The sequence below is a fragment of the Silurus aristotelis genome (assembly GCF_946808225.1).
Source record: "Silurus aristotelis genome assembly, chromosome: 4".
NCBI lineage: Eukaryota > Metazoa > Chordata > Actinopteri > Siluriformes > Siluridae > Silurus > Silurus aristotelis.
The window spans coordinates 13669048-13684565 of record NC_139577.1 but is presented as its reverse complement, the minus strand read 5'-3'; the positions used below and the strand labels follow the sequence as shown (position 1 = coordinate 13684565).

General features: G+C 37.9%; 1 protein-coding gene across 2 annotated transcripts; it reads left to right on the top strand.

Annotated features, from left to right (window-relative positions):
* The first annotated feature begins 6231 nt into the window (after positions 1-6231).
* pprc1 (PPARG related coactivator 1) lies at positions 6232-15250 on the top strand. Of its 2 annotated transcripts, none has more exons than XM_083539325.1 (14): positions 6232-6432; positions 8581-8712; positions 8841-8993; positions 9079-9156; positions 9288-11073; positions 11168-11221; positions 11875-11935; positions 12204-12259; positions 12390-13041; positions 13130-13339; positions 13474-13552; positions 13657-13778; positions 13910-14061; positions 14757-15250. In XM_083539325.1, exons 1-14 carry the CDS (start codon positions 6352-6354, stop codon positions 14855-14857), a joined length of 3717 nt encoding a protein of 1238 aa, XP_083395451.1. In that variant the 5' UTR covers positions 6232-6351; the 3' UTR covers positions 14858-15250. The 2 variants fall into 2 exon arrangements, with proteins under 2 accessions (XP_083395451.1, XP_083395452.1); XM_083539326.1 differs by having other exon boundaries at positions 6233-6432; positions 13145-13339.
* The last annotated feature ends 268 nt before the right edge of the window (positions 15251-15518 follow it).

Here is a 15518-nt window from a genome sequence, read left to right as displayed (position 1 = left end):
CTATGACTGGGTTGAGACAGGTTTTTCAATAGTACTTCTTGCAACAAGTGTTCATTCAGTACGAACAGCTGAATTTAAACAGTTAATTCTCCCCTAATGCCAACAAACCTATACTAAAACTAACTGATCCATAATGCTGTATCATCTGTAGATCTGTGAGCTTTAAAAACAGTGTGCTGGCTGCTGACGTACAACTGTCTATACGGTTCTCTTGTCATTACGCTTACAGCGACATAAGCTTTCAAAAAACATCCAACACCGCCATCTTGTGACAATGTTTTTAAGTGCACAGTTCACATGTCAGCCTTTTTTATTTACGTATTATAATTAATCAAATGGTAAGAATTTCTTGGTGTGTGTTAGACGTTGTCGAGTGTTATGTGTGTTTATTGTTATCTTGGGGCCAATTTAATATAGGATTGACGTAATAAAATTACTTTGAGATATTTTAATGCATGGGCATTATATTCATAATTGAAAACCAGCCAGTGTTAAAATAAGATAATGTCAGTAAAAGGCTAATATACAAAACAACCATAGCAAGCGTAGTACTACTTTGGACAGGAAGCAATGCTTAATTCCCAGCACTTTATAAGTTTATAATTAGAATGTGCTAATTCAGGCATTCAATCCTGTTTGCATTTGCCTTTATGAGCATGCATAATTTGCCTTCAATTGCAAAACGTGTTTGCATTGCTATTTGTGCACAGCAATGTACAGCAGCCTCCAAAACTTAAATGGAAATGCAGAGCTATTTGTCCACAAGCTACTCGACCAAAAAAGAAATTAGCAATTTTAAATCAGTAAATCAGTGAACACACACACACACACACACACACACACACACACACTTCTTTTTTTCCCGCACCACCATGCTGTCCTCCTACATGTCTACGCCCACATGCAGGTAGAGGCACTTTGGAGAAAGTTTTTATTTATAAAAAACACACATTTCTGCACTACAAACAATTGCTTCAGAGACAAAATTACTGTATTAGGGAAAGTGATTGCTTAAATCTGATCACACCAGCAGTTTTATATACAATGTAATTCTCAGGTGGCACACTGACAAATGTCTTCATGGAATTACAATAAATGTGTTTGGTAATAATTGGTCAGATTTACCCTTATGTAAAAATACTGAAAGTAAACAAAATTTGCACTTATGAGAACTTTGATTTCACAAGTAAGATTTAACCTGTACTTTAGTGAAAGTCTCAGTGGACAATTAATATTAATGTTAGTGTCAATGAATTTCATATCACAGACAGCAGGTTTCTTAAAAATATGATCTTCACAAAATGACACTACGCATCTAATAATAAAGTATTATTATTATTATTGATAATAAAGTATTAATAATAATAATTATTGACAATAAAGTATTATTAGTATTATTATATTACTTAAGTATGATGTGAAGAATAAGGAAAATAAATCCTTCAAAGGTCAGGTGTCAGGGTTACTGCCTGAAATCATTTCGTGTCAGTTAAACTCACAGATTTTTTTCTACTGTGTCTCATGCTTTTCGTATCACTAATTCATTGTATCAGCTATTTATCTTTCATGGTTCTATGACACTGGTGCTCCCACAGCTCACTTGTGACAGGTCTTTACCACAGCATGAAATACAATTCCATAAAGAATTACATCCTCAGGGACACTGCTGGGTGTTATGTCTTTCAGGAAATCTATGCTGTAGTTTACTGGAGGCATCACATTTTTCAGATTCTGCAAGCATCGAATCACCCTTTCCAGGGGTGTGAGTGTAATGGTCATATCCAACCACCCTTGCAGCACTTGAGATGATTCATCTTGATACTGGTTATCCAAGTGTTAAAACAACACCCCTGTCTGTAAGCAAGAGTGAAATGTCACTTGAAGTCATCTTCAAAGCAGTAGAAATTTTCCAAGAACAAGAATCTAAAATAGCAACAAACAAAAAAAAAAATGCTAACTTTACAAGCATTGACATTAGTGGCTAAAGGTTTGGTTTGTACATTACAGTGATACAACAGGCTTTATTGCCTTGATTATTTTTTATGTTTATACAGAATGCGAAGATTAAATAGCATTTAAGCCTTTCAAGAAACCAGTAGGGGTACATTTAGAAGTTTCACAGCAATTTAGCATGAAGGTTAGCACACTAAATACAGCAGACCCTTTAAATTCTGTAAGTTGCATGGTGGAGCCTACATGGATTGGACTTGTTTGTTTAGCACATCGCACAATGCAAAGTCAAGACTTTGGTATGGTCCTAAAACCGTTCCTGTGCAATTTTTGCAAAACATTAAGGCACATTATCCTGCTGAAAGAGGCCACTGCCTTTAGGTAATATTCTTCCATAAAGGGGCGTAGTTGGCCTGCATCAGTGTTTAGGTAGGTGGTAAATATTATCACTTCAAATGTTTCTTAGCAGAAATTTGCATTGAGAATCACACTTTCATCATTTAAATATAATTCATCGGCCCAGGCCACCTTCTTCCATTGCTCCATGGTCTATTTCTGTTGCTCAAATGACCATGGATGGGCAGTATTTATGATACATGTCTTTCAAATAAGTATTTGAAATATAAAATAGGATTTTATTATTTGTATTTGATAGGGTTAATGAAATGGCTTTCTATTTTGTATTTAAATAATTTAGTGTTTTGTATTTTCGTAGATTTAAAATACTGTAAAAGACTTTGTAAGAAGTCTACATGATGACATCATAAAAATGTGGCCTCTGATTGGTGCCTACTCAGTATTTTGCCCAGACTTGTTGAGATTAGAATAGAAAAATTATCCATATGGTAATACATGTGCAGGCTGCCAGCTTTTAAACAGGTGTCCAATGATTGATAAACAAATATTTTATTGCCAAATATTGTACCCAATTTGAAGTAACTGTTTAGTAGGATCATGATTTTGCATAACGTTGCATGAAAGACTGCCTAAACCATAATATATTATTATATTTATGATTAACAATCAGATTATTAATTAATTAAAAAATAGTTTCTATGAATACAGTGCTACCAAATGTCTTCTTATGAATGACTTGTTTGTCATTGAGTCAGGTTTGCTGAGTCAAAGTAGCCCTTATTACCAAACATCGAGCAACTAAATTAGGATACCATTATGAGTCATTCACAAACTGCATTTAATTGTCAGTTACTTTAAAACTAACCTTCATCTGGGAGATCACAGGAATATTATATGTGAATATTTAACCTGTTAACTGGTTGCATATGTCAGATTTATTGCATGACTCGACCAGAGAAAAGCTGTTTAGTTTGATACAATTAAAGTTAAGATATTTGGTATTTTACATTAAAATCAGTGGTAGGTTGTGCATTTGGTACCTGGGCCTTCAGTGGGGATTTACCTGACTTAATCCACCTGTTAATACCACTATTATCATGTCTCAATTATAGAAACCATCGATACTACACAAAACCGCAATATAACAACAATATAAAGCAAGCTCCAAACCTCTACACTACAACCGCAAGTGTGCCACCTACATCATCTGGAGCAGTTCAGAATCAATATTTGTCTAATAAAACAACAAAAACATAAAATGTAAATAAAATACCACCTATTCACCAGAGATGCAGACTCATAATCTGCACCGCTCCTCAGAGGCTGTAAGCCAGTGGTACTGCTCGTATTCACTGGTCTGGAAGTGGAAAACAAACCCTCTCCTGTGACAAGCTAGCTAGCTTCGCGGTTGGCCGACCTCTCCCCACGATGTCTAGATTTTCTTGAAAAGGTCATTTTTAAGTATGTCCAAGATCAATTCAATTTCTCTTTCTTCGTAGGCATAAAAAAAGTCTAACTCAGGTGCAGCGCGCTACACACGTGTTTTGTCAGTCGAACTTGGCTGTAACAGTTCCACACTGACCAACCAATCAGAGGACGGAAAAATTCTGGGCCAGCTAGCTGCCCTGTGAGGCGAATTTGAAATCTGATTCGGTAAAGAAACAGACTAATTTTTAAAAAAGACTAAGGTAAAAAGGCTAGCAGTACTGAATCTGAAGGCCCTGTGCAGAATAGATTGCCATAGCAGCACATAGAGGCTGATATCTGATTGGACAAAAAATCTAATAACCACATATACATACTGAAAGCAGTGCAGTCAAGAGAAATGCTACGAAATGGAGAGAATAAACTGTTGGGAATAAATTAATAAAATTGCATGGAACAAATATTAGAATTTAGGTTGTAAATGTATTTTAATTAGCCTTCTCTGCTGGCCCTGACAACCCACCACTGATTAAAATACATTTTGATGTATCTGTGCCCAACCCTGCGAATGCCCAATGGTGGTGCTTTTGACTGTTGATAAAGGTCAGCATTGGCACTTTATTATTTGCATCTATGCAGCTCCTGCTTCCATCATATCAACTTCAAGAACTGTTAACTGGCTGCCTAATACATTACACCCCTTGCCATATGTGGGATCTGACATTTATGGGATTATTTGGTATATGCCCTACAATGGACTGGCAGCTCACCCACAGATTTCTGCTACATGCCTGTTCATGAGATTATTTCTGGATCAACTGCCACCCTGACCATGATTGACTGGTTACTGAAACTATGAGAATAGTTTTACAGCAATAACATTTTAAGTAAGGTTGACATGTTGTGGCAACGGTAGCTTTTTTTATTAACCTCAGGCTGTTCTTGATCGACTGGCTTGTGCTGTTACATTCTTTTGTTAATAAACATGTCAGGAAAATACATAACAGACTTTATCCTTAATATAAAAAGGCACTTATTTAAACAGTTGGTTTTCCAGTGTATGCTTTTCCACAAATGTGTAGAATACAGAGAAATGTATGCTTTAATATTGATTGGGCCAAACATGTAACCTTATAGTGGGTTTTCAGGTACATGGTGACTAAAACGCAAGAATCCTTTTGTTTTCAGAGAAATGTACAGTACTCATTGGCGATATGGGTAAACTTGCAGCTGCTAAAATAAGCCAATTCAGTGGTTACATGTGCTTTCTTTATTATTAAATAGACAATTTATTTGCACTTACACAAATCTTCTGTCCTGGACGGTTCTACAGTGTCACTGTGTCTACGGTCTCATTGTCTTATTTTATTCTTTTCGCACGTTGTGCACGTTCACTTTATATCGTGCCCCAGTTGGTCTTGTTTTGCTTTCTGTTTTGTGTTACTGTGTACTCTACCGTATATGGTTGGAAAGACAATAAATGCCAACTTGACATGAAAACGTGCATTGTACTGGATGTATGAAGACTTATTTAACTATCATTGTTGAGTAATTTGACCTTGGCTCTCCAGTACTATTCTTACATTTGACAGTTTGGGTTAACATGACACAACTATAAATACCATGCACATGGTATTTTTTTTTTAGATAAACAGTGGAGGTAGTAGCTTAGTGTTTAAGGCAGGGGTCACCAACGTGGTGCCCGTGGGTAGCCCGCAAGGACCACATGAGTAGCCTGCAGGCCTTTTCTAAAAATAGCTGTTTCCTACTTTGTTAAATCATTGTTGATAATTATTATGAGAAATCATTAACATGATCAGTGTCTTCACATAGATAAATATCATTAATTATTAATAACAACATATAATAAAAGTTGAGCAAATTTGTTATTTTAGATCAAACTGAAAACTGAGTGTATCAAACAGGTAGCACTTCACATCAATTGGTACCCAAGAAGTAGCTCTCAGTTTCATAAAGGTTGGTGACCCCTGGTTTAAGGCATTGGGCTTTGCATCTGAAGGTCATGAGTTCAAATCCCTGCCACACCAAGCTGCCACTCCTGGGCCCCTCAACAGGCCCTTAAAAGGCCCAACAGGTCCTTAACCCCATAGCTGCTCAGTTGTATGGATTAGATAAATGTAAGACACTTTGGATAAGTGTCTGCCAAATATCATAAATGTAAACACAATATGCATTTTAACAGAAAGTACCCCTACATCTAGTGATTCTGCTCCACTTGTTGAAATCACTTTTTAAATATTATTTCTCGAACCCTGTCTTCTGAGGTTGGTTCGAAGGCAAGCGAGTTTTATGTACAAACCTGGCTGTTCAACCTCTTTTATTTATGGTAAACCATTCTATTGATCTGGAATTAACAGAAGCATTCAAGATATCTGAACTTCTTCCCAGGTGTCTCCTCTCTCTTTAGAAAAACAATACGACTTTGTGAAACGTTTCTGGGAGTTTCTCTTTAAATATTTCACGCGTCTTTTGAAACGCAGCTTGGAGGCGGAGTCACTCGAGTGAGTGGTTTTGCCGGGAACAGCATCACCACGTGTGTCCTGGCCGGCGGCGTGAGCCACAGCGATCTGATTCACTTTTTCAGAGTGCAGTTGCAAGATGGCGGCCCGCTGGGGAACCGGTGAGGAGATGTTAACAGCTTGTAATATAGAGTATTTCTCACCAACGACTATTGACGAGGTAGGATCTTCTACATTATTTGCTTTCTGGGTCTGAAATCGACTTTGAACCGCTGTCATTCTTTTTTTCCGCTTACAATCCGTCCTGAAGCTGTGCGCGTGCTGCAGAAATGACACGTGGGTTGTGATCGCGAGATGGCCTTAACTAAACTACGTGTCTGGTGTTGATAAAACAAACTGGCATCTTAAAACCTGATGTGTAGGATTTATGAGTTATTTTGCTTTAATAGTTATGCCTGCTAAAACAGCCGGCATGGGGCTATTTGGCATAGAGATCAACATGTATTATTAACAATCTTTACATCTTACCATTTAGTTTATGGGTCTATTTATTTATTTTAGTCTTCCCCAGCAATGATTTAATTAACTGTATTCCAAGTTGTGATTATATTGTAAATATTACACCCAAATTAATAGGTGCAGGAGGCTCATGTTTGAATGAGTAGTGTGTAGTAGTTTAGTGTAAACGTGTCTAGCACGAGTACACAGGCCAGCCGCAGTCCAAATTCTTCAGAGTTACTCCCTTTCTTCAGTATTTCCCTTTCTTTCTTTTGGAATGGCTTTACGTCTTCTTTTACAAATACCATGCATAGATGTTTGGATGAAGATCATAGATGTAGTTTATTATATTCCCAAAAATACACAACAAATAAACAAAAAATATCATAATGTTTATCCAAATGTATAATGCATAGATATATTAGGCATTTGTTTTTATTTTGGCATACTTTTACTTGTTGTGGGTCTTCCTGAAAAGTGCTTGATTACAGTGGACGTTTTCATGATATGTCCTATACACAATAGTATACAACTAATATGCTACAACATTTATCCAAAATCTTTTACTTTGTATTCAGAAAAACCCTGGAAAAGTGTTTGAATTATACTTTTAAGTATGTTTAAGTTTACATTGTAATAAACAGGCAATACAGGATCTTTTAAATGTTGATGTAGATCAGGAACTAGGTGGTGCAGTTCATTTTTCTTTGGATTAGGATATTATTATGGTCTGTTTATTTTTAGCATGCGTGTACAATATTCCATTACACCCAGATTATGTTGTTTAAGTGGAACGATGATGTTTAACATTATTTGCATACACAGTTAGCAGTTTTGTGATGTGAATTAAACAGTTGTGGAAGTAAGCCTCAGTTTGTTGTACTGCAACACGTGTTTCCTAAATGCTTCCCTGGTCCTTTAATAAGTGCTTTATGTAGGGCAGGTAATAATAATAAAGCAGTGCACGATATGTTAAAGTACATTCTGGACTTTTTGGTTAAGAATGTCAGTCAGCTTTTACACACAGGATAAGGGAAAGAACTATTAGCATAATATATATTCGAGAAGGGGGAAAAAACTGCAACGCCCGGCTCAGAGCACGTGTCCTGTTGCAAACCAATAAAATCTGACAGGTGACGTCGACAAATCTCGGCTGAAATCTCGCGTTATTATGGAGGCGCTTGAATTTCCTGGCGGACGGAACATTCCAAACGTTGTGATTGGATGTTCTGCCACAGCGGAAGTAGAAACTACGTCACCGCTGAGGCGACCGCATGTTTGCTTGTCCGCGTGTTGCTTGAACGCATGCGTTTCGTTTCTCTTTCTGTCGGTCGAATGTTTACAGATGGTTCAGTGAAAAGCACGATTAAAATAAGAATCCATTAAGGGGAACAAATGCCTATTAAATTGAATAATCTCCATGAAAAAGTATAAAGTGAATCCCTTAAGCAAAACAAAAAACCTAATTTAGGAAGTGCTAGTAAAATGTGCAATAAAGATTGAGATACTAGTGAAATCAAACTTATTGCAGAGATCCAGCAATGTTGATCGTCTCATTCAATAAGTGGTTACTAAGCATTTTCCTTCAAGTGACTTGAAAATGATTAGCATAAAACTAAAATGACAAAAGGGCAGGGTACTTTTCCCCTCTTTTCAACAGTTATCTGTGGTATTAACTGAGTATTCAACACTGACCAGTAACAACACCTTAAAATACTAGGTGACTCAACAATTATGTGTAGAGCCACATCAACCCACGTTTTTCCTCCATGTTTCAGCCATGTAATAATAATTGTCCACATGATTCATTTCAAGGATGTTCTCTGCAATTTCTTACAACAGGGTTGTTGTTGTTTTCTTCCCTCTACAGTCAGAGATACTACATGAAGGTTTGTGTGTTCTGCAAAACAGTGGTCTGGATACTGAAGATGCACTTGAAGCTCTGGGTGGATGTTTGGATCCATCTATTCTATCAATCTTTGAAGATTCTGCAAATGGAGAGGTAAAGCCCCTTTAATGAACCTGATCGCATAGGGAAGATTGGTTATGCACTTCGTTCTCTGGTTCTAATTACGCAGGATTTTTTTACCATCTGATCTATACACTCATTGATATGATGTTTTTTTCTAGGTTAAAAGTGGTGTTGATGAAGAAAGTGAGGCTACATTGCTTACAGCTCTCACTGAAATACTTGACAATGTAGAGGATGAAAACTTGTCTCCCTTTGATACTCTACCTGACATGGACCTTTTGCAAGGGCAGAAAGGCTATGAGCACTCACCTGTGAGTATCACGTTGTAATTCTCTCGAAGTCGCCTCTGAATCGCCATTTCCCTTGTTATAAATGATCTTTATTTTGTTTTTGTAGCTAAGAAAATTTTTGAGCCTCTCATGCACTCCACCAGAGAGAATGTCTATGTGTAACTCAAGGCAATTTGCTGGGAAGGTAATTATATTTGAATATTATCAAATTTTGTGTTTAATGTACGTCACAAATCTTTTTACTCAATCCACTATACAACATAAGTGATTTAAATGTTAAAAGAGGTATTTTTTGTGTATGTGGGGTTCTTGCAGAGATTTAATGGTGAGGATGCTGCTGCTGCTGCTAGTTTTTCTGAACTTATACAGGATTTGGATGTATCGTCTGAATTGGATTGGTGCCTTCCCATATCACTGGAGCAGGATGGGGAGACCGTGTCTGTTACACTCAGTGATTTGGTCAAGCACATGCACCCGTATGCTATGACATTATGTGTAGAAGGAGAAGAGCAGCTCCTGCCTGAAGAAGGAATCATTTTGGAGGTGATGGACAAAGGAGAACATGGGGAACCCATTCTTTCTATTCCAGATTTAAGCTTTCCTTTATCTTTGGATGGTGTAGAAGATGAGCAGAATGTTCCAGAACACTGCATTGATAAGGCTATGCTGAAACCTGAAGACCCACCATCGGAGTTGACACACTCAAAAATTTCAACGATCAAGGACAACAAAGTGGAAAATGTGAACGTTAAACAGCCCAAAAAAGAGTCACCTGAAAAAGGGGTCTTGAAAAGGAAAAAGAAACGAAAACCTGAAGAACCAAAACTTGCTGAAGGAAGAGTATTAAGAAGCATGTCCTCAAATAAGATAGTTGAGGAACCCAGTAAGGAAGTGGAACAACAAAAGAGGAAGAAAAAGGTCACATTTGCACCTGCTCTTACTGTAGATAAAAATGAGATGTGTCAAGATAAATCTTTATTGTTGAAGACAACTGAGGTACATGTGCCTGAGGAAATACCTTCCTCTACCACAATCCCCACAGCAAATTCTGTATCTAATCAAGTCTGTACAAATATAATTAAATCAAACCACTTGCCTGTCCCTGAGGAAGAGGTCACACCTAGTGAACCCAAGCAAAAATCACTTAGTTTACAACAGTATCGCCTTCTTCGCCAGCAGAAGAAACCAATTCCTCTGGAGAAGGTGGGTGACAACAGCACTAAATGGCCTACATTACCAGAAACACCCAAGGAACTTCCTCCAATCCCCTGTTTGCCTGACCCTAACCTTAAGGACCCACGTCGGTTATCTTCCACTCCTGTAAAAAAAGAGATTGTCCCGGAAATCATGCCTGCCTGGCATCCAAGAGGCCCCGGAGCACCACCAACTCCTCAGGCTTTGCTGGTTCCACCAGCATCGATGTTGGGTGCCTCTAAAAAACCTGTGTCCTGTAAGTCAGGTTCTCCAGATCCCACAAAGCCTGCAGACAATTCCAGTACATCTACATACTCCTCCACACAGCCTTGTCCCCAGGAACCACCTGTTCCAACCAATATGCCAGAGAACACTGTTCCCAACAAGGTATCTCAGGCTACTAAGCAAGCATCAGCTGATATTGCTCCGTCACTACCAGTGGCCACTAGAGTTGGAGAAGCAAAGGAGCTCCTTGCAGCTAAGCAGGCAAAATGTTTACAAAATACTCCCTCTGTGTTTTCTCCAATTACAGTGACTCAATTATCAGCTACCTCTAAGGATCAAGAAATCTCCCAAACTCAGGTTGTGCCTGAAATCATCACAATCACTACAAAAACTGATACCACTAAGGCTGCTGCTAATAACCTCAATGCTGCAAGTATAACTAAGCCAATGGTGGAAGTTCCTGCACCCAAACCAGCAAAAAACATTCAATCCATCAGTGCTCGCAATCCTATTGTGTGCTCCCAACGTCATGTTGCACCCATCGCTCTTCAGCCTTTCTCCTCCGCTCCAATTCAGGCCAGAATTATGAAGCTGGCAGAGCAGATGCGGCTGGCTTCTGTTGCAGCACCTAAAGTGAGGAGCCCTACTGCAGAGCTTATAGAGTCTTTCACTAGTGAAATTGGTAAGCATAGTCACAGTAAAACAAGTGATCAGTGATTTTACCGTTCTTATTGCAACACAGACTGAACATTACTACGGTCACTTTTTTCCCTCAGGTATTGAGGCTTCTGACCTCACCAGCCTTTTGGAGCAGTTTGAAGAAACTCAGAGTAAGTTATAGGCTGTAGTATGTTGTGCACTTTTAAACCAAAATTGCATACCAGCAGCTTGTTCAATTTTGCTCATGCTTATTTCCTTATGGCACGAATGTTTCCTAATTTTCTAAATCTTAGTTTATACTTCATCTGAACGTTGATATTTTTGTTCAGCACAATTACTTTCCTTCAGTTGGGATAATGTGAATAACTTGCACAGAAAAGTCAAGTTGAGATTTGCATAGGCAATTAAGGAAAGTGTGCTTGCATGTAGAGGAATATTCTAAAAGAGGATATAATTTGGATGAGAGGAGGGGCTGTCCCTGTATGGCTGAAGCAGCTGTTGTGACCTCATGCTAGAATTCTGCACTGTTTGCAAATCTCAGTTCACTAAGTGAGCAGAACTTTTTTTTTTTTTTTGTCTCTGTGAATGTGCCAGCACATGTGCCAGATCCATATATGTATGTGCCAGCTTGCTTTGACAAAACAGCTCTTTTGTCTTGTAAATCAAAAATGTATTTGATTGAGAGAAATATTTTACACCGCAGTATAACGAACCTGAATGAATCAACCAACCAACTACACGTGACATGATTGTAACAAGAGGGAAAGGACCAGAGAGCCTGCTACTGACCCTTAACATTTACCACCTTCCATTTCCTTTCCAGCTAAAGAGGAGCAGAATGTGCCAGAGGTCTGTGGTAGAGCAGCTGCTGTAGGAAACTCCAGGTGAGCATGGTACAGTTTTGGACAGAAGCAAGAGTTACCCTACAGCCCTAACGCTGCTCCCACACCAAACCAATTCTGTTTGTGTGTGCACGGTTGCGTTTGTTTATTTACCAAAAACAGCCAAAATGGCTTCAGACTTCAAAAGTGGATGAACTCGAGAATTCAGTGTGTCCACTTGAACAGTCTACATTTTAGTTATGAATGGACTCTTGATTCATGTCATTGAGTTTTGGATCACATTCTGATGGCATGTATGTTACCCTTGCAGTGTGGAGCAGCACACACTCAAAAAACCTTGCAGTCCTGATCTGGGCAGCACAGCAGGTAAATGAGCATAAATGACCTTGTTTATTTTCTAACAATTATTTAATTAAGTCTTTTAAATTATTTTTTTATTGTACAAACACAGCTGCATCTATTTTAATCCCCCTTCTCTCTCTTTCTTGCTGTATAGGTCTTACTCCACCAGCCACACCTCCTCACCAGATGTGGAAGCCCTTGGCACCAGTTGCATTATTAGGAAAACCAAACAAGTCAGAAATACTCAAATCAATTCCATCTAAGGCAATTCAAATAGAGCCATTGCCTTTGCCTACAAGCAAGCTACCATGCAAGCCCAAGACTTCTGTTACTCTTGGACAGATCCAGCCTTTTTCTCTAGACCATGATTACTGTCTCATTTCGAAGGAACCTTCCCAGAATAGCCTTGGCAATCTCTGTTCGGCAAAGCAACAACCAAGCATCATCACAAAGTCTATTGAGTTGCACTCTGCAAACAGCAAGGCATTTGCAGACACTGAATCTAAACTTTGTTTTAACACCAATTCTAAAATTAGCTTTCAGGAAAATGGCAACTCTGAAAATCTTAAATGTGAGGGTCAGTCTGAGAGCAAGGCCATGACCACTGCAGGCATTGTAACTCCAGATGCTTCTCCAGATCGACTGGATTCCGAAAGATATCAAGAATCTTCTGAACGTTCTTCTAGTCCATGCCACCAGAAGAGAGGCCGTACACAGAGAAAATACAGAACACGGATACCCAGCAGGTCTAGATCCACATCAAGCAGTTCCGGGTCATCCGTATCGCGCTCGCCACCCAGGAAAAGGTTAGTTGTTTTGTTTGGCATGTATTCATTTATTTTAATTCTTGGAATTCAGACTATACCTCGATTTGCAATTTTGTTTGATTAATAGGTTCTCTTTACAAAGATGTAGGTCTCGAAGCACCTCAAGATCTCCTTCAAGATATTCAGCCCATTCCCGATCCTCATCTCCTCGCAAGCGAAGATACTCATATTCTAGCTCCAGCTCTGATTCTTGGAGCTGCAGCCGTTCTCGGTCACGTTCTCGGTCACGTTCTCGAACCCCCTCGCGCAGGTCTCACCACTGGGACACTCATCACAGGTGAGAATTTTATCCATCATTGTATATTTTTTGCCAGATGCTTTAAACTACGTTTTCATTTATATTTTTGGATTATTAGAAAATGTTATATTAGCTCGTATTAATCTTCTGATCTATAATTTTTTTTCTTGTAGCCCTAATCACAGATATAACTACAGCTATGATATAAAACATCATAATGAGGAAGTAAGAAGACAAAAGGAGAAAGCAATTGTGAGTATATGACTGGATCTAATAACAGGAAGTGAATATAGAAATAAATGAGTTTTGATAATATTACAGGTCGTTCTGTCGTTAAATATATTTTCTGGTTTTAGGAGGAGCGCAGAGTAGTTTATATCGGACGCATTCATGGAAGCATGACCCGGAAGGAGCTGAAGGAGCGCTTCTCATATTTTGGGGAGATTGAGGAATGCACTGTACACTTTAGAGAGCATGGGTAAGGCAAAATTTATTGTTCCCTCATGAATTCTGATTAATATTTACATCAGTAATAAATACAAAATAGGAATTTCTAAATACAAAATCTCAGGAATTATAACAAATCTTTTTTTTTTGTTTTTATTGCAGAGATAACTATGGTTTTGTCACCTACTACAACAAAAAGAATGCATTTACTGCTATTGAGAACGGAAGCAAGCTTCGACAGCCGAATGAACTTCCGTTTGACCTGTGTTTTGGAGGCAGGAGACAGTTTTGTGGGGCTAGTTATGCTGATCTGGGTGAGTTTTTTTTTTTGTGTCCCTACAATAAAAATTTTTACACAAGAATGAGTTTTAAGTTTGGTTCTAGATTACAGGTTAAATATATTGCATTAGGGAATAGACAAGGATAATGCAGTATGTAAAGGCATTTAAAGCATAATGATCAGGCTAATATGAGCACTGAAATAGACCATCACGCTCTGGTTCGCAAAATAAATACATAATGTCTAATGGTGATTTGTTTTTGTTTGTCTTTTAGCCCTTTGAAAAAAATTTTGGGTCCAACACAATTCAAATATTTGTTCTTGAGCTATACCAAATATATTGCCCATTATATGAGCTTTGTACATCAATGCAATATCATTTACATTAATGGCATTTAGCAGATACACACAACTGCTTTGAAGCCTCTATCGATTGCAAACTTGGGATACCATCAGCCTAAACTCTTTTGTGAGGAATTATAGCACACTTAAAAAAAAAAAACAAAAAAAAACACATAGACAAAAAAAAAAACTCAGCTGTTTGGGGGAAGTTAATTCCACCACCTTGGTGCTAGGACAGAAACGAGTCTTGATCTACCCTTACCCTGAGAGATGTTCTATCATATTGCTACTAATATCATTATATTAGTTAATCTTAATGGGGAAAAGAACACAGGTTTTCATTTCCATTTCTGCAAAATCTTGACAACTAAATCTGTTTTCTTTCAGATTCAAATCGTGACTTCGATCCAGCCCCTGTGAAAGGCAGGGTTAATGCACTAGACTTTGACACTTTACTTAAGCAAGCTCAGAGAAACTTGAAAAGGTAACACTTGAGGAAAAGAGGAAGATGGAAATCGTGTCATGTATTACCTCAGTGCTATGCACAGACCTTCCAAGTGCTGCCATTTAGTTAGTCATTCTCTTTTTCGTTTTTCTTATTTTTGTTTTTGTTTTTTTCTTTCTGCAAGTTTACACCTTCTATTGAAGTGAAGATTTGTATGAAAAATTAAAAGAGAAAAAAAAACTGAATAACATAAAACTATGTAATGAAAAGTCATGATTTTAAACAAAAAATGAATTTATTTAAATGCTTAAACAAAAAATGTTGGATGTATTTTATGAATTAAGTTGAACAGGGAAAATGCTGAGGGGATGGATTTACAACGCTGAAAATGCAGCTCAGTCCAAATAAACCCTACAATAAACCATACAATACCTTGCATGTGCTTTTATTTATTCATGGTTTAACTTTTTTTTTTTTACTTAAATCTCAAACAAAAGAAACCGTTTGTTGTGTAATTATTTAGCCACTAAATGAGTTCCAGTGAATCTTCAATTTTTTACTTCACTTAGTGTTACAATGTGTTCACATAGACATACAAGCAACCAATGTGTTTTATTAGATAAAAATGATCAGATTTGGGCCATGTTTGCCTGCTGTGTGGATCGACCTATGTAGTACTGTAGCTGTTGTGGATCGTCATCATC